The following is a 22,775-nucleotide window of genomic DNA, read 5'->3' as shown; positions in this document are numbered from 1 at the left end:
TCTAATAAGCTTTCTCAAATGAGATGATATTATTCTTAGACCTTACTTTGAATAAAGGGGGCCTTGAGGGCCATGAGAGATGGCTCAGCAGTTAAGAATATTTGCTGATCTTGGAGGACCCAGGTTCAGTTCCTAGCACCCTTATGGAAGCTCACAGCCACCTGTAACTCTAGTTTCAGAGGAACTCCATGGGCTCCTGTCTCAGAAGAGACTTTGAACTTTAAACAGTGTAGAAACTGTAATAGACTATGAGGACTTTTAAGATTAGACTGAATCCATTTTTTATATTATGAAATGGTTACAAGCCCATCGGGGTTAGGAAGTAGAATGAGGTGGCTTGAATAATAATGGCCCCTTATAGGCTCATATATTTGAATGCTTAGTTATCAGGGAGTGGCACTACTTGAGAAGGATTAGAAGGTGTGGCCTTGTCAGAGGAAGTGTGTCACTGGGGATGGACTTTGAGGTTTTAAAAGCCTAAGCCAGACCCTGTGTCTTTCTTCCTGCAGCCTGCTGATCCAGATATAGAACTCTCAGCTACTTCTCCATGATGATAAATAATAGACTAAACCTCTGAAACTTTTTGGTGCAGCTGCTTTGTTTGTATATGATGTTTCTTAATCTTAAGCAAAAAGATTCAAGCCACTCCTTCTAACAATGCCAGACTCCAAAGCTCTTCCTACGGGGACATTCAGGTGCAGTTAGCTATTGTCACTGACTAGGAAGTAGTCCTGAAGAAGTTGGCCGTCTTCATTTTTAGCACCTCTGTGTTATCACTTTAACCATACAGTTGTCAATTTATCTTTAAACAGATCACCTTTCCTTTACTCATATCTTGGTTCAGTTTCTTTCAAGTGTCTATTGTGCAAAATAGTGGCATTTATTGTTTTTCTGAAGTCATCAGGTTCTTCAAATAGCTTAAATAAAGTACATGAAGCTGTTGTAGCTGAAACTATGGGAGATGAAATTAGTGAGGTGGCTAGAAACGGATCTTTTGAGTCAAGGTGGTTAAGCATGATTGTGAAAGCTAGTGGAGCAAAGGGCTTCAGGGAGAGAAAGACACGATCAGATGATTACATTTTGGATGAGCCCAGTGGCGTCAGACAGCAGAACAGTGGGTGATGAGTCAACATGAGCCACGTTAGCGAATAACAGTCATCAGAACGTGTCACCTGGTTCTAGAGAGGGGAGAAAAAAAACGAATGTGGTATTTCTCGCATTTCAAGCTTAAGAATGCTTAAGGTTTTCAAGGTGGCCAAGTATTGACTTGGAAAGGTTAGCAGGAGGAATCAGATTTTTAAAAAGCTGTTCAGGTTGGCTTTATATGCCTTAAAGGGAGACTTTATCATCATTAGAATAAATACGCACAGAAATCAGCAGACATAGGCCTGCAGATCCTTTCTGGGTCTCAGATTGCTTTGAGAACCTCGCAAGCCTCTGTTTAGGCATTTGCTTAAAGTTCACATTAAGCAGTTTTTCCAACTGCTTATTTTTCAACTGATTATTTACCAACTTTTCCCATATATTCTCCAAAATGTAGATTGTCTGCCACCTTTATTATTATTTAGTAATTATTTCCTTTTCTTCCCAGAGTGCTGTGTACTTGAGTTTGGTGCCTTATTTAGGATTCTTTGTATTGGTCGCATGCTTTAACAGGTCTGAAAAATGAGGAAGGCTTTATTTGAATGTTTTATATTTTCCCATTTCCTTGGCACTAAAGGTCATTTCTATTTACCATCAGAGCTCAAGAAAAGACTTAAAAATTACATCAGGAATCGAGAATTGATAGGGAGCCTGGTACAACTTGCAGATGGACTGGGTTGCTGCTAAGATATTATGAATGATATGCTGTATTTTATTTAGAACGTCAAGACTATTTTTCGTATAGGTGTGGGCACTGAGGATTTAACTCAAGCACCCTTTCCGTACAAGGCGAGTGCTCTACCGTTGAATTAAATCCTGGTTTTCAAGTAATTGAGAACCCACTAGCGGGAACAGTGTTCCTGGGTAGTCAGGAATTTAAGTCAGGCTCATCACTATTTAAACTAGAGCATCCTTGACAGGATAAAAATGCGATGGGGTACACCGTTGGCTGGCCATGACAAGGCAGGTCTGGTGAGAGAGGTTTATAGGGGGAAGAAGAGAAAGGAGTCTTGGAATGCGGAGAGTGACAGGTAGGCAGGGAGCCAGAGAAACATAGAGGTGGAGGAAGAGAGGGAGAAAGCAGGCTACCCTGGGTCGCCCACAGGCCACTGGAAAGACATGCATGAAGACCAGGGCAACGCTTCCGGAAAGCTCCGTAGCCGGGGGCTGGGGTGGGGGTGGCCCACGGGAGTCGGGTGGGCCACTGGCGACACCCGAAGATGACCGGAAGAAGATGGTGGTGGTGGGTGGTGCTGGGCCCTCAGTTCCGGAGAGGGAGGGAGCTCTAGGCTGATTGCCCCCCCCACGATGATGTAAGCGGCTGCCAGGTCCCTGAGAGCCCAGTGGGATTGCCTGCGAACTAACAATTCTAATTTTTATTACGCAACGTTTTCTGAAATGGTTCCATGGCTTCTCGCATTTTCCAAATTACAGCTCTCGTTCTCTTTGTGAATGAAGCTGATCGCCAAGACCTAACCAAATATCTCAAAAAAAAAAAAAAATATATATATATATATATAAAACCAAAACAAAACAATATAGACAACCGAAAGCTCTGCCCTGCAAGACGCGCATGCGAGCTCCGGCTCGGTAAGACGGCTCCGATGGCGCCATGTCCTCTGTGATGGGTGCCCAGGACCCCAGCCCCGCGACTTTGCAGAAGGCAGAGCCCGAAGGAGGCCTAGCAACAACTCGGTCAAGCAGGTTCCCCCTGAGTCGCCCACCACGCGAACGAAGCCCCTGGCAACGCTTCCAGGAAGTGGGGTGGACAGGGACCCCTGATGGCAACGGCCGAGGATGACTCAGAAGCAGATGATGGTGGTGGTGGGTGGTGTCGGGACTGCGGTTCCAGAAGAGGCCCGGGGTGGCTGCCCCCCCCCCCCCGCGCTGACGTAAGCCACTAAGTCCAGCAGCTTCCAGGGGGAGGGCCTCGGTGCGCGTGACCGCAACTCGCCGAAGAAATGGTTTCCACGGCTTGTGTCGCATTTTTCAAATCATCGGCCCTGCCCAGCCCTCGCTCCTTCTGCAAACGAAACTGTCGAAGCCTACCCTGACAGGGCCAAAAATATTTCAAAGCTAAGACAAACAACCAATAAACAAAAAAAACAAGGCAACGCAGTCTGCCCTGCGGTACGGGCGCGAGAGCTCCGGCTCGGCAAGCCCCAATGGCGCCAAGGCATCGGTGGTGGGTGCCCAGGACCCCAGCCCCGTGACGTTGCTGAAGGCAGATCCCGAAGGACGCCTAGCAACAGCCTGGACAAATAGACTTCCTCCGGGTAGTCCACGCCCTACTGCGAAGGCGCGAACGAGGCCCCTGGCAACCCTTCTGGGAAGCCCCGTAGCCTGGGAACCCTGGTGACACTGGCCGGTGATCCGGAAGCAGATGTTGGTGGTGGGTGGTGTTGGCCATTCAGTTCCGGAACACCCCATTTTGGTGCGTTCATTTCACTGTTCTGCGTCATTTTTTCTGACTCTGGGCAGTCGGAGACATCTTCGCTGTTCCCGGGGCACCATGGCTGAGGGTAACGCAGAGGCTGACCAGAAGCCCGTGAAGACCCTGGAGGAGGCGGATGACGGAGGGATCGACCAGAGGCAGGTGAGACCCCTGGAGACCCTCCAGGCTCATTTTTTGCCCTGTTGCCCCAGGCGTCCCTCGTAGGTCCATCTATGCTGGCCGTCCTTTCCATTGCAGGACCTAGTCAAGAGGTAGCATGACCGAGTTGTTGTTGTGAGAGCCAGAAGTATAGGTTCAAATCTGTACTGTTGCCGTAGGGTCACCCAGGACAGCTGTCCTTCAACCCCCCACCCCCCTTCGGTCTGCAAAATGTATTATTGTGGGTAATAACGTATTTTCCTAGACCTCACAGAGTTCAACCAGGCTGGTGTCCATCCCAGCCTTGAGCTGTTTCCTACGTGTTTTTCATGATGGCGCTTGAAGGCTTTTCTTAGAGGGCCACAAAGACGCAATACATTCCAATGTTGAATGCATACTCGGCCATTCGTTTTCCATCAATTTTTTTGTCATTGATTTTGAGACAGTGTCCCTCTTCAAAGCCCTCATTATCCTGGAGCTCACTGTTGAGCAGGCTGGTCTGGAACCCACAGAGATCTGCCCGCTGCCTCCAGTGTCCTGGGGTTAAGGGCATTGCGTTTCCATATCTGGCCACCATTACTTTTTAACCCTAAACTAAAATAAATTCTTAAGTGCTTTGAGGTGATTACCAAAAAGGAACAAAAAAGCTACTGAGTCCTGTTGCCAAATGAACAGCAGCACAAACAAATCTAAAACAAACGTCCAGGGATCCCCAGCAGAAACATGGTGATGTGGTGTGGAGAAGACTGTGTAAGGTGTGTTTGCCTCTGTCGTTAGAGCTCATTCTAGGAGATGTTAGGTAAGTGGGTGTGGGGGTGTGGGTCTGCGCATGGGCGCGCAGTCGAAGCTCTGTAGCACAGGGAGAAGGCTGGTTGTAGTCATGGCAATAGCGTCAGGAAACCAGACAGCAGAACGCGCTAAGAATATTTGGCCTCCTAAGGCTCATTTTTGTCCAGGCTAGCTATGTTAATTGTTTAATGCCATTAGAGATACTGAGAATAGCTTTTTTTCCACGTATATTTATTTGTTGACTTTTTAAAATCAACTTTCAGAATGAGGAAATTGAAGCAATGGCAGCCATTTATGGCGAGGAATGGTGTGTCATTGATGAGTGTGCCAAAATATTTTGTATTAGAATCACCGACGACTTAGATGAACCCAAATGGACAATTTGCTTGCAGGTATTTCCTCTTTTCTGCTCCTCTCCAGCTGTTTTCCAGTCAGCATATTTAATATATAACCGATGCCATTTGTCTGTTAATGATTATTCTAGAATGAATTGCTTTCTGTATTGCTCTTGTTGATTACTGTCATGACTATGCAGACATAGGTATTTCAATCTCAGGTTACTCTCAAATCATGCTTTTGTTGAGACATGTAATTCTAGTTATAATTCTAATTATTAAATGTGTTAATGTTCTATCTATAGAATTGAGTTACTCTCTTTTATTACTGTAACCAATAAAAGAAGGTTTAGGCCTGGAAAGGTGGCTGACATTTAAGAGGAAGAGGAGGTTATGAATGAAAATTCATAGAGTAGATACTTGTTTATTTATTGAGATTCAGTTGTATTTAGAATAAAATAAGTGAAAAGATTTGTTGTGGCTTTCTGTCTTAGTATTTATGCCATGATTACTATAATTTCATATAAAGGATCCTAAGTTGTGGATTTTGCACTATATTTCATAATATTGATTTATTTCAAAACTTTCTTTTTCCTTATTCATTTGTTTGTTTGTTTTTGGTTTTCAAGACAGGGTTTCTCTGAGTAGTCTTGGAACTCACTCTGTAGACTAGACTAGCCTTGAACTCAGACTTCTGCCTGCCTCTGCCTCAGGGCTGGGAATAAAGGTGTGTGCCAACACTTCCTGGCTCATAATATTGATTCTACAAGCTGTGTTTTTTTTCAGACTATGGTATTTAATGGTATTTAATGGTATCTCATGGGATATTTAAAATATTAAGAAAAATATTTGGAAAATGAAAAATAGCATCTGCATTCATTGGAGTCATTGGGAATATTCATTGGGACTAGTGCTCCTGTATCTATTTATTTTTTACTTCTGTTCTTCTCAACCTTATTCTCAAATTTCATGCTTTTGTAGTTTCTCTGCCAAGAATTAGCTTCAAAAAACACAGCTTGTCTAACAGCATATTTTTTTGTAGAACTATAAATATGAAGGAGGGGATTTTTCATGTGGTAGTAAATAAAACAATGGTTTATCTTTTGTCTAGACAAAATAGAAACTTGTTCGTTGGCTGGCTTTATAAATGTAGTTGATTTTTAGCTGTGATCAGTGTAAGGACGTTTGTTTTAAAACCCCTTTGTAGGTGATGTTACCAAGTGAATATCCGGGCACAGCGCCACCTATCTATCAGTTGAAGTAAGCTTCATTTTTACCTTTATATTTTTATAAAAATATTTTACGGTCAAAATACTGCTCATGCAGTCGTTGTGTTTATACAAAATACTTTGTTTAAAATGAATATAGAAATTAAAAGCATGTTTTGTTGGTAGAGAGCATTTTCTAGAATGATATAAAGCTCATTGATACATGATATTGCATAAGAGAGTCTGACGTCACAGAGGTCAGGAAGCTGTTGGGCTGTGTTTAAACATGGGGAAGAAAGCCTGCCTCGCACTCTGCCTTACCAGCCTTCTAGAAATTACCCAGGGTGCTTCAGGTTGTGCCTGCTTTCTGCCTCTGTTGCTACTGAGGAACCATCTTTTTAGTAGTGCAAGCTTCATCTTTATGAGTCCTGACCTTTTGGTGCAAGTGGCTTACCTCACCTTTGAGTTCACAGGTTAGAAAAGCCACAGGAGCAGAGTTGCATGAATTGGTTATGAAAGTTTGTATCTACAAGTGTTACTTTTGTGTGTATTTCCAGAATATGACAATACCACTAATAAAATGTTTCTATATTTTTTTTATCTATTGGAAATGATAAATACAGAATGCTTTTTAAGTATCTTTTAAGAAAAAAAAATGTTCTTTTTACAGTCACCTGGAGACTTGCTTACTTGTTGAGAGACTAACCTTGTAGACTTCTTTTACAGCTAGGAAGAAATAGGAATACCTGGTATTGTGGCAAACATTAGAGTCTGCAGCATTAAGTTCTTGAACACGTACTGGCACTGATAGACACTTGGGCGGGTTGCTGGTACCTTATCAACTCCACTTTTGTACTGTAAGTTGTTAAAAACCAGTAAGATTAGCATTGATTCTGCTCTGGTCTCTAGAGCACATTAAATGAGTTAAGGCCAATGAGAACGTTCCATTTGTGTATAGATTAAAAAAAATGTGTTGATGAATATTTGAAGTATGTGCCTAATTCGTGGATAATTTTCTTCACTGTGTTTTATTCAATCTTAGTGCTCCTTGGCTGAAAGGACAAGAGCGTGCCGACTTGTCAAACAGCCTTGAGGAGATATATATGTAAGTGAGGGGAACCCTTTCACAGACGCTCTCCCAGTGACCCTGCTCTGGGCTTTTCCCGACAGATACGCTTTTCCTGAATCTTGTTAGGCCCTTTCATTAACAAAAACATTCACCCTAAGCAGACTTACCAGGTTAGCTTCATGGCTGCATATGTGCAAATGATAGAAAAATGTGGTATTATTGAAAGTTAGAAGACAAAACACTACTTCCTTGACTTCTGAAGACCAATTCAGAGATACTGTTCTTGTGTATGCTCTTAGGATGTGTAGAGTGAAAATGATGATGGACAAATTCAAACCATGTATATTTGTTAAACTTCTCAATACTTAGATAGTTCTCTTGTATTAATCAAAAAGACAAAGATCCTACAGAGGCACTGTTTTTCATCCATCCATCTGTCCGTCCATCCATCCAACCATCATCCAGCCATCCAACACTACATGGCAGACAGTCCGTTAGAGCCTATATATGCATGTATATTTTAGCACAACTAGGAGTTTTCCCTCTCCATGGCATGTAGGATTTTCCAGTGTGTTAGGAAAGACGTTCCCTGCAGGATTGGAAAAGGGGAGGCCCCTCTGCAGCTGGGAGAACTTTTGAAAGCTTCATTCTAGTCTGGCTTGTTTGACTAAGAGCTGAATTATTTAGCCCACACTAACTTCAGTGAGAGGACAGAGCATAGTAATGGTGATATGAAGTAAGATGGCAAGAGACAGACTGACATGGTGGGGAAAGACCTGCGAAGGTGGACAGGAAGATTTGAGTTCTGTAGGCTCTGTTAGGGATATTTTTTTAAACCATTAGAGCTATTGGAAGCTGAGTTCTGAATAGCGGGATGCCAGCGATAAGACTTCAGTTTGGAAAGGCGAGCCTATTTCTCTGTGGACATTGACTGGAAAGTAACAAGAATTGGTGTAGGAAATTTGCTAGGAAGCTGATATTTTGTTGGTCAAGAGAAGATAATGATTGCCTTGGTAGTGTTCTGGATGATCAGGTTTTCCCTGACTCCAGGAGCTGGTTGGTATTCTGTTGTATGTTCTGGGCATCCGCCCTGTCTGGTACAGTGACAGTGCCCCCTTTATGCCCCAGGGGTCAAGGCCAGGTTTTTTTTTTCCAAAATGTTTAATTAGAAAATGATAAGTCATCATGGGATCTATATTACTAGTCCTTCCTAAAAGTTCTTTCTTGGGTCCCTACTGAATGATTCTGTTATCCCCAGTATACAGTTTTTGTTCAATTAAGCATTTTTGATACCTGTTTTAACATTACTGGCTATTCCAACCTTTCTATTTCCATTTTTTTTTTTTTTGCTTATGTTTTCTGGTTTTTTCAAGATAAGGTTTTTCTGTGGATAGCCCTGGCTGCCTTGGCTCTCGGTTTGTACAAGCTGGCCTTGAACTCACAGTGAGCCACTCTGCCTTCCGAGTGCTGGGTGAAAGGTGTGTGCCACCACAGCCAGCGACCATGTTAATATTTCCAACCTGTTTCTTTGTGTAAAATGTTACTTTTATTTACCAACTTGTGTTCACCACTTAATGCGGAGTAAGATAAATGCACTGCAGGTTTGCTACAGTTTGTTATGCAGCTGGTGGCCACTTCACAGCTCATAGCTTACCTGACCACCTTTTTATTCCTTGAAAAGTCCTCCACCCTCGACTGCATCATGCTATCACACTTTTCTCATGCCCGTGCAGTGGCTTCCCACCTACCTGCACATGATTCCTAGAGTCCTGTGCACTCAGAGAAGCATTTTGGAGGACAAAGCTTTTAAAGATTAGAGAAGAGTCACCATGTTTTGATTAGTGAGAGAGCTTGAACCATAATTGCAGTCTAGCTGGGTGCAGTGGAGCACACCTGTAACTCCAGCATTTGGGAGGCAGAGCATGCAGATCTCTGCAAGTTTGAGGCCAGCCTGGTCTACAGAGCAAATACAGGACAGCTAAGGCTTCACAGAGAAACCCTGTCTTAAGAAAAAAAAAATTGCACTCTAATGATAGATTTTTCACATGTGATAAATAGCAATATGAATTGTATTTAAATTTTTATGCCACAGCTTTTTATTATGTTATATATCTGAGTCATGGGCAATAAGTGAAAAGCATTACTAAATTAAAAAAATCAAATACAGATATCAACATAACTTTTACTATTTATATTTTCAAAATATAGCAGTATTGAATATAGCTGGCAACATTTTGAATGCTAATTTTAATACTTGGCTCTTATAGAAGAAGATAAACTATGGTCACTAGGCACTTAGTGGACAGGTAAGAAATCTTTTGGCAAACATTTTTTTTTTATTTTCTATATACTGGTTCTCTGCTAGGAATTTGGGATTTAAAAATGAAGATGAGTAGCTAGGGATGATGCTCTCTACCTTTGATCCCAGCACTTAGGAGGCGGGGGCATATGAAGCTTTGTGTGCCCATGGTCAGCCAAGTCTACATGGTGAATTTGGGGGTGAGGGCTGCCTAACAAGACTGCCTCAAAACACAACAAAGCCAACAAACAAAACAAATTAAGATGAAGAGGTCCAGGATATAGTTTGATGCTAGTGCTCTTGCCTTGCTAGTGGGGTTTTATTACCAGCTGCACACACAAACAGGAAAATCAAGGTGAAGGAGATACTAGGTTTGATCACCAGCAACACACACACACGCGCACACACACACACACACACACGCGCGCACACACACACACGCACACACACACACACACGCACACACACACGCACATACCGCACATACACATGTACACAAGATGAATGTATACCTGCATAATAATAGCGGCATAATAATAATAACTAAATCTTAGTTAGGCTGTATTAAGGCTGTTTGGGTCAGGCTTCTGGAATCATCTTTTGAGTAGTGTGGTTTTCTTGGATTCCTTTTAATCTAAAATCATTGTAAGGATTAAGTGGTACCATGTATACACATTCTTTAGCATGCAGTTGTAGTTTTTTAGCTTTGAGCCATTTAAACAAAACTCTAGAAGTATCTTGCAGAGAAAAGGTTTATTTCAGATCAGTTTTGGAGACTCCCATCTATCATTGATCAGCCCTGTTGGTCTGGCCCTGTGGTGAGTCAACTAGTCATGATGTAAGTGTTTGGGAAAGGATAGTTGTTCCTCCTATGAGCCAGAGAGCACAAATCTAGAGGAAGATGCCGGGCCTCAGTAGACTCTCTGCTTCTGCTTCTGTAAAGGCTTTCATGACAGCAAAGAATGGCAAAAGTTTGAAGACCAGATTTTTTTAAAATAAGAGTTACACTAAATCCTAGTGGATACTTAAAAGACAGAAATGAATTCTTATTGCAAGAGAAAATAAATATAGTATAATCTACTAATAAAAGCGTTTTTATACTTTAGTAGTAGACTTGGGTTCTGGTGGAGTGATTTCTACTTTATTCAGAAAGCCTTATACCCACTGTGCCTCTTTGTACTGGATTCTCAAACAGCAGTCTTGCTAAGTGCTAGTGAAGACAGAAGCAACAATGCATGAAGCTCAGTAGAAGTGCTCTCGCCTGTTCCGTCTCGGGAAGCCATGGTGAGGAGAAGACATTTGAAGTGAAGGTTGACTTTCCTCTATTGCTGTGGAAAATTACTAATTGTAGAAATTCTTCCAAGGTATTATTGTCAAATGCTGAATGTGGAATCAGGTATGGTGTCCCCATTCTCTAAGCCCAGAACTAACCCTGAGGTAGAAAGAGCCCAATGGAATCAAGGTAGCCTTGGCTACATAGTACCTTACAGACTAGTATGGGCTACATACAGCAAAACTGTCTCAAAGAACAAATCTGAACAAATATTTACAAATGGTTGGTTTTCAGGTTTCAGAGAGATAGTGCATGCAGACAGGGGTTAAAATTATCTTGGTATTTCTTGTATTTAGTAGGTGTTTAATATGAGTTAGTATTAATATCACCAAGGTGATAGTAAGGGTGAAAAATTCAGGAGAATGAGAGTGGGAGCTGGAATTCCATGTAAAGCTTCGACCAGCACTAAAAAAAAGGGTCTGATTATTACCCTGCTTTCCACCACAGCCCCAGAGCCTCAGGACACCATGCAGTGTGACCTCATGCGGTGTGTTACATACAGTAGAGGCTCTCAGAAAGGGAGGGCTCCCATGGACTGAAGTCATGGTTTATCCTAGGCCTCCTAGATTTGAAGAGTCATCCAAGACAGACAAACCTTTAGCAGTATGGATTCCATACAAATCAATATCATGGACTATTGACATGCCTTTGTCATTAGCTGTTTGGTAGGGGAGCAAAACGCACTTGACCTGAGTTTCAAACCTCAGTCCTCAGTTCTTATTTCAGTTTGGGCCTTCTCAATTTCTGACAAAGCTAACTGGTCTTTGCAAATTTGTTTTTTCATCTCTACAGTGGGGAAATGGTAATGACATATCTACCATGGCAATACCATATTTACCATCTGAGGATCAGCTATGCTGGTATATATGATGTCCTTGAGACTCAGTGTCTATTTAATACATTGGATCTTGCACTGTCCAAAGAAGAGAGGAGTGGATATTGGCTTAAGACAAATTCTCTGTCTTTAAAATCCTTTCCTGTTGACTCTGTGCTTTAAAATAAAGCTTGCAAAGGAACACAGCAAAGACTGCTTTAATGCCAGGAATTAGACAGTGATGAGGAGGGTGGGTTTGATGGTCTGGAATCCTTTGAGAAGTGCTGATTTGGAAAGTTTGCTTTAGTGGGTACTGATGAGGGTATAAAGGATAATGATTTTGAGGGGAGGTTTTAAAGGAAAGCACTGAGATGCTGCTATGACATAGTTTGGGTATTTCTTTGAACACATACCTAAGCTAATATAAACTCCCTAAAAATTAGACACTTGGTCTTTATTTTATTGATGTGTCATCATTTAACTTCATAACTCTTTATTTATTGTTTATTTATGTATTTATGTATTTATTTTATATCCTAGTCATAGCCCTTCCTTCCTCTCCTCCCCATCTCACCCTCCTCCCTGTTTTCCCTACCCCCCTTTCCCTACTCCTCAGAGAAGGGGAGCCCCCCTACCCCAGCATATCGAGTTGTATCAGGGCTGAGTACGTCCTCTTCCCCTGTGGCCTGGCGAGGCAGCCCCACCAAGTGAAAGTGATCTAAAAGCAGGCAACAGAGTCCATGTCAGAGTCAGCCCCATTCCCTTGTATGTGGACTGAGCTGCCCATCGGCTACATCTCTGCAGGGTGTGTAGATCCATTCCACGCATGTTCCTTGTTGGTGCTTCAGTCTCCGCAGGCCCACCCCACCCACCCAGGTCCCCCGGTTAGTTGGCTCTGTTGGTCTTCTTGTGGAGCTCCGTCACCTCCAGGTCCTTATATTCCCCCCCTTCTTCCACAAGACTCCCTACATTCCACCCAGTGTTTATGGGTTGTGGGTCTCTGCATCTGTTTCCATCAGGTACTGTGTAGAGCCACTCTGAGGACAGCTATGCTAGGCTCCCATCTGCAAGCATAACAGACTGTCGTTAATTGTGTCAGGGCTTGGCTGTCTTCCATGAGGTCAGTCTCAGGTTGGGTCAGTCATTGGTTGGACAGTCCCTCAGTCTCTGCTTTATTTTCGTCCCTGCACATCTTGTAGGCAGGATAAATTTTGGGTTGAAGTTTTTGAGGGTGGGTTGGAGTTCCCTTCTCTCCACTAGGAGTGTGTCAAGTTAGAGGGTGGCCTCTTGAGTCTTAATGACCCTTGCTACTAGGAGTCCCAGCTAGAGTAACCCTCATATCCTCCCAGGAGCCTACCTTGTCATAGGTCTCCAGCTTATCACAGAGAAGTCCACGCCCAAGATTTCTCTTCCCTCTGCAGGCCCTCTGTCCTCCCGTCCCTGCTTTCCCCAGGTCTGATCTCCACCATCATTTCTCTCCATGCTCTTACCCTGTTTCTTCTCTTCAACCACTTCCACTGTCTGTTCTATTTCCACTTTTGATTGGGAGTTAAGCATCCTCCCTTGGGTCCTCCTTGTTACTTAGCTTCTTTGGGTCTGTGAGTTGTATGGTTATCCTATACTATATGGCTAAAATCTACTTATAAGTGAGTACATATCATGTGTGTCTTTCTGGGTCTAGGCTACTTCACTCAGGATGGTCTTTCCTAGTTCTATCCATTTGCATGAAAACTTCGTGATATCCTTGTTTTTAATAAATTAGCAGTATTCCATTGTGTAAATGTACTTCAATTTCTTTATTCTTTAGTTGAGAGACATCTAGGTTGTTTCCAGATTCTGTCTATTATGAATAAAGCTGCTAGGAATATAGCTGAACAAATGTCCTTGTTGTATGTTAGAGCATCTTTTGAGTATATACCCAGGAATGTAGAATGTAGAATGTAGAATGCAGTAGAGCTAGTCTCAAATTTCCAAGATAGTGCCAGATTGATTTCCAGAGACATTGGACAAGTTCACACTTCCACCAGCAATGGAGGAGTGTTCTACTTCCTCTACATCCTCACCAGCATGTGCTGTCACTTGTGATTTTTTTTATCTTAACCATTCTGATGGGTGTAAGATAGAATTTCAGAGTTGTTTTGATTTTCGTTTCCCTGATGATTAAAGACATTGACCATTTCTTCAAGTGCTTCTAGGCCATTAGAGATTCCTCTTTGAGAACTCTAGGTTTAGCTCTGTACCCCACTTTTAAGGGATTTAAATCCCCATTTAATTGGATTAAATCCCCATTTAATTGGATTATTTGGTTTGCTGATGTTTAGTTTCTTGAATTCTTTATATATTTTAGATATTAGCCCTTTGTGAGATATAGGGTTTATGAAAATCTTTTCTCAGTTTGTAGGCTGCCATTTTGTTCTATTGACAGTGTCCTTTGCCTTATGGAAGCTTTTTAATTCCATGAGGTACCATTTATTAATTGTTGATCTTAGCGCCTGAACTGTTGCTCTTCTGTTCAAGAAGTTCAAGACTAATTCCCACTTTCTCTTCTAATAGCTTTAGTGTTTCTGGTTTTATGTTGAGGTCTTTGATCCACTTGGATTTGAGTTTTGTGCAGGGTGATAGATATTGATCTATTTGCAGTTTTCTACATGTAGACCTCCAGTTAGACCAACACCATTTGTTGAAGATGCTTTCTTTTTTTCCATTGTGTTAAAGTTATTTTTACAATGGTGTTTTTTTTCTCTTAGTTTCTCTCTTAACTCAGCTATCACATAAATAATTGACTCTATTATATTATTTTAACAAGCTTCACAGCACAGTCCTGAGAAATTATTAATTCTATTCTTAATCCTCTAAATTGCTTTCCTCTCAGTGTACAGCCCAGAGATACTTGTACTTTGTAGCTGTTTGCTCCAGCTCCTTCTCCTGATGCCTCCCAGCTATCTGCCCATGGCTCAGCCCCCTACTTCCTCTTTTAACTCCTCCTCCCATGGCTGGCAGGAAGTCCAGCCCTATTTTCTTCCCTACTCAGTGATTGGCTTTAAGCTGCTTTATTGGCATACCAGGGGACAACTGAACAGCAGTGTTTATACAACACTGAGAAAGCAGCTTAACAGAACAGTGATTTCAACCAGGTATGGGGGGGGGGGAGGAAAGAAATCAGCATTTGAATTACACAATAGCCTTATGCCTATCCCATTGTATGGTTTTGGCTTCTTTGTCAAAGATCAAGTGTCCGTAGGTGTGTGGGTTTATTTCTGGGTCTTCAGTTTGATTCCATTCATCAGCTAGTCTGTTTCTATGCCAGTATCATGCAGTTTTTATTACTATTGCTCTGTAGTACAACTTGAAATCAGGGATGGAGATACCTCCTGAAGACCTTTTATTCTATAGGATTGTTTTAGCTATTCTGGGTTTTTCTCTTTCATACGAAGTTGAGAATGGTTCTTTCAAGGTCTGTAAAGAATCGTGTTGGCATTTTGATGGGTATTGCATTGAATCTGTAGATTGGTTTTGGTAAGATGGCCATTTTTACTAAGTTAATCCTACTGGTCCATGAGCCAGGGAGATCTTTCCATCTTCTGATATCTTCTTCAATTTCTTTCTTCGGAGACTTGAAGTTCTTGTCATACCGGTCTTTGACTTACTTTATTAGCGTTACAGCAAAATATATTATTTGTGGCTATTGTGAAGGGTGTTGTTTCCCTAATTTCTTTCTCAGCCCATTTGTTGTTTGTATACAAGAGGGGTACTGATTTTTTTTTTTTTGAGTTAATTGTATTCAGCCACTCTGAAGGTGTTTATCAGCTGTAGGTGTTCTTTGGTAGACTGTTTGGTGTATACTATTATATTATCTGCAAATAGCAATACTTTGTCTTCTTCCTTTCCGATTTGTATCCCTTTGATCAACTTTAGTTGTCTTATTGCTCTGGCTAGGACTTCAAGGACTATGTTGAAGAGATATGGAAAGAGTGGGAAGTCTTGTCTTGTCCCTGATTTCAGTGGAATTGCTTTAAGTTTCTCTGCATTTAATATGATGTTGGCAATAGGCTTACTGTATATTAGCTTTATTATGTTTAGGTATGTGCCTTGCATCCCTGATATTTCCAATACTTTTATCATGAAGGGGAGTTGGATTTTGTCAAATGAAATTTTAGCATCTAAGGAGATGATCATGTGTATTTTCTTTCAATTTGTTTGTGGATTTTTATATTTTGAACCATCCCTTCATCCCTGGGTGAAGCCTACTTGATCATGGATGGATGATATTTTTGATATGTCCTTGGATTTGGTTTGCAAGTATTTTATTGAATAGTTTTGCTTCAATGTTCATAAAGAAAATTGGTCTGAAATTCTCTTTGTTGGGTCTTGTGTGATTGAGGTATCAGGGTGACTATGGCCTCAGAATGAGTTTGGCAATGCTTCTTCTGTTTCTATTTTGTGGAATAGTTTGAGGAGAATTGGCATTGGCTCTTCTTTGAAAGTGTGGTAGAATTCTGCATTGAAACCATCTGGCCCTGGGATTTTTTTGAATGGGAGACTTTTAATGACTGCTTCTATTTCCTTAGGGCTTGTAGTACTATTTAACTTGTTTATCCGATCTTGATTTAACTTTGTTAAGTGGAATCTATCAAGAAAACTGTCCATTTCATTTATATTGTCCAAATTTGTATAGTACAGGCTTTGGAAGTAAGACCTAATGATTGTTTGGATTTCCTCAGTGTCTGTTGTTAATGTCTCCCTTTTTTTTTCTGATTTTGTTAATTTGGATACTGTCTCTTGGCCTTTTAGTTAGTTTGGCTAAGGGTTTCTCTCTCTTGATTTCTCAAGAGAAAATTTCTTGGTTTCGTTGATTCTGTCTATTCTCCTTGTTTCTAGTTTATTGATTTTAGCCCTGAGTTTATTTTCTGCCATCTACTCCTTTTGGATTTGTTTGCTTCCTTATTTTATAGAGTTTTCAGGGGAGCTTTTAAGTTGCTAGTATGAGTTCTCTCTAATTTCTTTATGAAGGCTCTTAGTGCTTTCCTTTTAGCAATGCTTTCATCATGTCCCATAAGTTTGGATATATTGTTTTTATTTTCATTGTATTTTAGGAGGTTTTTAATTTCTTTCTTAATTTCACCCCTGACCCAGTGGTCATTAAGTAGGGAGTTGTTCAGTTTCCATGAGTGTGTAGGCTTTTTGTGTAATTTCTATTGTTGAAAGCCAGCTTTAATCCAAGGTGATCTGATAAGATATAATAGGTTAATTCAGATTTCTTGTGTGAGTTGAGGCTTGCTTTGTGACCAACTATATGGTCAATTTCGGAAAAGGTTCCACGAGTTGCTGAGAAGAAGATACATTTTTTGTGTTTGGGTGAAAAGTTCTATAGATATTTTAGTTTTATTATCTCTCTATTTAGTTTCTTTCTCAGTGATTTGCCATTGGTGAGATAGGGTTGTTGGTGTCTCCCACTATTAATGTGTGGGGATTGAAGTGTGTTTTAAAGCTTTAATAATTTTTAAACAAATATGGGTGCCCTTGTATTTGGGGCATAGGTGTTCAGAATTGAGATGTCCTCTTGGTGGATTTTTTTCCTTTGATCAGAATGAAGTGACTTTCCCCATCTCTTTTGATTAATTTTGGTTGAAAGTCTATTTTTTTTTTTTAGCTATTACGATGGCTACTCTGGCTGCTTTTTTGGGTCCACTGGCTTGGCAAACCTTTTTCCTGCCCTTTACTCTGAGGGAAACTCTTATCTTTGTTGCTGAGGTATGTTTCTTGTATGCAGTAGAATGTTGGGTTCTGTTTATGTATTCATTCTGTTAGTCTGTGTCTGGTTTTTGGAGAGTTGAATCCATTGATGTTGAGAGATATTAATGACCAATGATTGTGAGTTCTTTTATTTTAATGGTGGTTGTGGTTGTGGTTGTGCGCTTGTCTTCTCTTGGTTTTGTTGCAGTGAAGTTATTTATATCCTGTGTTTTTTTAGGTATAGTTAACCTCCTTGGGTTGGAGTTTTCCTTCTAGTGACTCTTCTGAAGGGCTAGCTTTGTGCATAGATATTGTTTAAATTTAGTTTTGTCATGTTACATATTTTTTCTCTATCTATGGTGATTGAAAGATTTGCCTGGTGTAATAGTCTATATGTTACTTGACATTTTTCTCTTGTGGCTTTTAATATTTTTTTCTTTGCTCTGTACATTTAGTGTTTTGATTGTTACATGGTGAGAGGAATTTTTTTTTTTTTTTTTTTTGGTCTAATCTATTTGGTGTTCTAAGCCTCTTGTATGTTTAAAGCATTTCTTTCTTTAGGTTGGGGAAATTTTCTTCTATGATTTTGTTGAAAACATATCTGGTCTGTGGAGCCTGGTCTCTTCTTTTTCTTCTATTCCTAATACTCTTCGGTTTTGTCTTTTCATCGTGTCCTTTAGTTCTTGGATGTTTTGTGTCAGGATTTTTTTTTTCAGTTTAACATTTTTTTCATAGGTGTATTGATTTCTTCAGTTGTATCTTCTGCACTCGAGATCCTCTCCTCCACCTCTTGTATTCTGTTGGTGGTGCTTGCCCCTCAGTAGCTTCTGTTCTCTTTCCTAAGTTTTCCATTTCCAGGATTTTCTCAGTTTGTGTTTTGTTTATTGACTCTATTTCCATATTCAGGTCTTGAACCATTTTATTCATTTCCTTCACCTGTTTGATTGTGTTTCCTCTCTGTCTTTGAAGGCCTTTATCTGTTTGATTGTATTTTCCTGTATTTCTGTGAGGGAGTTATTCGTCTCCTCTTTAAAGTCCTCTGATATCTTCATAAGCATAGATTTAAGGTCTCCTGTGTTTCACCTGCATTAGATACCCAGTGTTTGTTGTGGGTCCCGGTTTTTGGTGATTGTGTTCTAAAGCTGGCCTTTAGCCATCTGGTTGTCACTGGCATTGGCTGGTTGTTCCTGGAGCCAGCCTGGATTTTCAGGCATGCAGGAGAAGCCCTTTCTGGGTTGTGTGCTAGGAGCTGGATTCTTTGAAATGCCTGCAGCTTTTCTTTTGTGGTTTTGTCCCAGTTGGATCTATAGGCAGGGGGATTAGGGTGTGGCTGTTTTACCTTGTGTGACCCTGAGGTCTGATGTGTCTGCTCAGGGCAGCTGATAGGGCTGTGAACCATATACTGGATCTGCCTGTCTCTGGAATCAGGAGTTATCCTTGATTGGGTGGGTTAGCTTGGAGGTCTGAGCAGAGATCCCTGTGTTTCTGGCTGCCAGGATCTCCTCTTCAGGGAAACACTAACAGATGTTGGTGTTTCAGAGTCAGCAGTACTGGCAGATGCTTGCTAACAGTTCTTGCTCTCTGGGTAGCTACTCAGTTTCTTTAGGTGCTGGGCGCTGCCATCTTGGAACCAGATTTTGTATGCTCCTGTTGTCTATCTGGTCCACACAGGAAGACAGGTAAAACCATGAGCCCAAGGCTGGAGATTGTGTCCCTGGTGTCTGGAGGCTTCACTGCCCTGGGAAGCAAGAGGTGACTGGTGTCTGGAGTCATGTGTCCCTGGTATTCTGGAGTTGTGTTTGGGTAGGCGGAAGGTGCTAACTGGGTGACTGTGTATGCCTTGGGCCGGGCAGTTGTCCATGGGGGTTTGGGACTTTTTGTCCAGGAAGCATAGATGGTGGTGATTTGGTGTCTGCAGCAGGACTCCAAGATTGGTCTGTATTCTCTGTTCACCTCCTTCACCATCTTGGAATCTGTAACTCTTTTTAAATTCTATTTCAGTTTATTATAAAGTGAGTATAATTTGCTTTTAAGTATTATTTTATAATACAATACATATTTAAACTGATTAGTTTATTTAGGGATACTGTTACAAATCATTGGACTTTCTATGAACTAGTTTTTAAATAAACTATACATGCTAGTAATGTTAAAAGTTAATTTTAGCTCTCATATAGAATGCCAAGGTAACTGTATATTAAATGATAACATATTACACTTTACCTTACAACTAATATATAGTTCTGTTAACATCAGCAACTTAAAACACAATGTTTGGTATTGGCCATTTTATCATTATACACAATTACTACTATTTAAATTCACAATTGTAAAATTAGAACAGCACATTACACAGCACATTAGCAATAAAAGGCTATAAAATTAAGCATAAATAATGAGGAACTAATGCTGTTACTACTAAGTGAGTAACCAGTTCATTTTTATATTTTATGTTGATCCTAAACCAATCTGAAAATAGTTTTCAAACCAGGACTTAAGGGTAGTTCTTTTTTAGCTTTCTCTGTTTTGAATATACTTGCAAACTGATTCTTGATGATAGTAAATTATTCTTTCTATTATATTTCTATTCTATTCTATTTCTATTATAAATGAATGTTAAGAGACTAGTTTTTTGGGTTCATGAGTGAAATATCCCTGTTATATCCATGGGCAGAAGTCCTGGTGGATAAATAAATGTATAAATTCCTAAAGAATTCTGTTAAAAGATTTTTAAAAACCTTTTTTAAAGTGACCTCTATATTGTATATGTAACAAAATATAACAAGATTCAGTTGGTACTTTGAAATATTTATCTCTCAAGAGCCTCCACACTTACCTTAGCTAACAACTTAGCCATTTCTGTTATTTAAAGCAAGTGGCTTTGACAAAATTGAAAGAATCAAATAAGAAAAATTAGTTCCCAGACATAGTTTTAGAAATCAGTGGTATATTTATGTAAAATACAAAGTTAATGGCTAATGAAAATTTTATTTGAACTGTGCACAGTCTAAATACACATAACAAACTTTAGCATTCATTGACATATGTATGTACATGTATGCATGTATATGTGTGCATGTTGTGTATCATTTAAAATTTTTAAATTTTATTTACTCATTTCATATCCTGAACTCATCCCCTGCCTCCTCTCCCAGTTTCACCCTCTCATCCTCTTTGCCCTTTCCTCTCTCCTTTCTTTCTCCTCAGAAAAGGGGAGTCCTCTCCCCCTTTACCAGCCCACCTTGGCACATATAATTGCATCAGGACTAAGTGCATAATACTTCACTGAGGTCAGACAAGGCAGCACAGATAGGGGCAAGTGATGTAAAAGCAGGCAGCCGAGTCCATGTCAGGTCAGCCCCGGCACTACTTGCTAGGGCACCCAGAAGAAGACCAAGCTGCTCATCAGTTACATATGTGATGGGACCTAGGTTTTGTCCATGCCTGCTCTTTGGTTGGTGCTTCAGTCTCTGAGCCCCCAAAGGCCTAGCTTAGTTGACTCTGGTGGAGTTTTTGTCTTCCCTCCCTCCCATCCTTCTATCCTTCCCTGCACTCTTTGACAAGACTCCTTGAGCTCGGCCTAATGTTTAGCTGTGGGTCTCAGCATCTTTAACTATATAAAACGCTTCATGAATTTGCATGTCATCCTTGTGCAGGGGCCATGCTAATCTTCTCTGTATTCCCATTTTTATAGGTGCCTCAAAAGCGAGCACAACTTTGTGACTCTTAACAAATTATTTTACTCCGTGATTTGAGATGAGTTTAGTATCTGAGGCAGTCATACATTATTTGAAACCAAAATGAATCAATTATACAGTAGAATATTTGTTTAAAAATGTGTTATGGATATAAAACTGTTGAGTTCCATGCCCTTTAGATTTTAGACTAAATTCCTGAATCCCAATATATTCTTTATATGCCTTGTTGAGAGATTTGTGTGCCAAACAAGTAAATTGAATTGTTCAAAAATCCAGAAAAAAAAAAAAAAAAAAAAAAACAGTGGTGATTAGACACAAATCCTGAAACCACCCATGGATAGAAACAAATAATTTCTACACTTATATCATTTGTGTAGTTCAGACTTATACATTTTCTTTCCCTTCTTTGGATGTACTTGTTCTCCTTAATTTAAATTTTAAGTAAGATGTATTAATTAAGGAGCCATTTGGAAGCTTTAATGTTGGTATACACAATATATATTATTCAGACATAAGTACTGATAAATTTTATCTATTATATGTTTGGAAAAGGTTGGATTTTATTCTAATGTCTTGGGTTAGAAATATAAATAGATGTCTTGAATTTGAGTTGATAAATTTTTGAAATAATGAGTTTTCTCCCTGGTTTTATTTAGACAGAATATCGGTGAATGTATTCTTTACCTGTGGGTGGAGAAAATAAGAGATGCTCTGATACTGAAGTCTGAGGTAGCGGAGCCAGGTAAGGCCGAGTGATACTCTTTGTGTTCCTCTGATTTGGAGTACTTTATTTTCATTTTTATTTTTAATTTTCATGCGATAATATAATTGAGATTATACGTGAAAATCTATATTCTGGTTTCTTCTTTTTTTAGGTGGTTTGTCTGTTTGTTTTTGAGACAGGGTTTCTCTGTGTAGCCCTAGCTATCCTCAAACTTGCTGTGTAGACCCGCCTGCCTCTGCCTTATGAGTACTGAGCTTAAAGGTGTGTAACCACCATGCACGGCGAGGTTTATGGATTCTGTATCATAGAATAAGTTTCTCTTGGAAGTTCACTTATTAATGGAGTTCCAGCAATTTCTTTTCTACAAGGTTTCTCTGTTGATTATACTCTTGGAATGTAGAATGATGGAGAGAAAGAACCTGAATCTAAAATATGTTCCATTTGTATGTTGTTAAGGTATCATGAGCTCCCCATGAATTGGATATATAAATTAGATAATAGTCTTAAACAAATCTAGGGCTCATCAGAAAAGAACTCAGAAGTATTTTGACTAATATTAGAATATAGAATTTAACTTTGAAATATACTTTTAAATTGAAATATAATTCACACACCATAATTATTCACCCATCTAAGTGAAGGAATAACGTTTTACCTAGAAGTTTAAACATTTAGAGCTGTAGCCGTGTTACTGAACTGCTGGGTTTGTGATGGCGCGAGGCCTCCCATTCCCTTCACTTGCTGTGCTGTGCTTGCCCCTCGCCACAAAGGCCTTTCTAGAAAAAGACCTCCACTCACCGTTCAGCCTGCTGTGTTTAAGTTACTTTTTGTCACTACTGGTAAGTATTTTCAGTTTGGGGGAGAAAGAATTATAAACATCCTGTAGCTTATAGAATTTTTTCTAAAAGAGGGTTATTTATAGAGAAGTAGTTATTTTGGACATAGAAGTTGATAGTGGTATGTGTGTTTTCAGATCACTTTTACTATTTTTTAATAGAAGCAAGTATTTTAATTGTTAAAAATCAAAGTGAATGGCA

At 40.2% G+C, this 22,775-nt stretch overlaps 1 protein-coding gene and 1 non-coding gene across 3 annotated transcripts in view; one reads left to right on the top strand and one right to left on the bottom strand.

Annotated features, from left to right (window-relative positions):
- Window positions 1-3,548: 3,548 nt before the first annotated feature.
- Window positions 3,549-22,775, top strand: part of Impact (impact RWD domain protein) — a 32,246-nt gene continuing 13,019 nt past the window's right edge. The window contains exons 1-5 of one of the 2 annotated variants that reach the window (XM_060377654.1): window positions 3,549-3,739; window positions 4,789-4,917; window positions 6,068-6,120; window positions 7,111-7,173; window positions 21,671-21,756. In XM_060377654.1, the coding sequence (XP_060233637.1) occupies window positions 3,656-3,739; window positions 4,789-4,917; window positions 6,068-6,120; window positions 7,111-7,173; window positions 21,671-21,756 (415 nt within the window). In that variant the 5' untranslated portion in view covers window positions 3,549-3,655. The remainder of the gene's footprint in view (window positions 3,740-4,788; window positions 4,918-6,067; window positions 6,121-7,110; window positions 7,174-21,670; window positions 21,757-22,775) is intronic. The other variant, XM_060377653.1, reaches the window with a different exon arrangement.
- On the bottom strand, window positions 20,928-21,029 carry LOC132652706 (U6 spliceosomal RNA). The gene has a single exon (XR_009590282.1). It is a non-coding gene; the product is annotated as a U6 spliceosomal RNA (small nuclear RNA).

This window comes from Meriones unguiculatus, chromosome 2, assembly GCF_030254825.1.
Source record: "Meriones unguiculatus strain TT.TT164.6M chromosome 2, Bangor_MerUng_6.1, whole genome shotgun sequence".
Classification (NCBI taxonomy): domain Eukaryota; kingdom Metazoa; phylum Chordata; class Mammalia; order Rodentia; family Muridae; genus Meriones; species Meriones unguiculatus.
The sequence above is the reverse complement of the archived record's forward strand: the minus strand, read 5'-3'. Positions and strand labels throughout refer to the sequence as shown.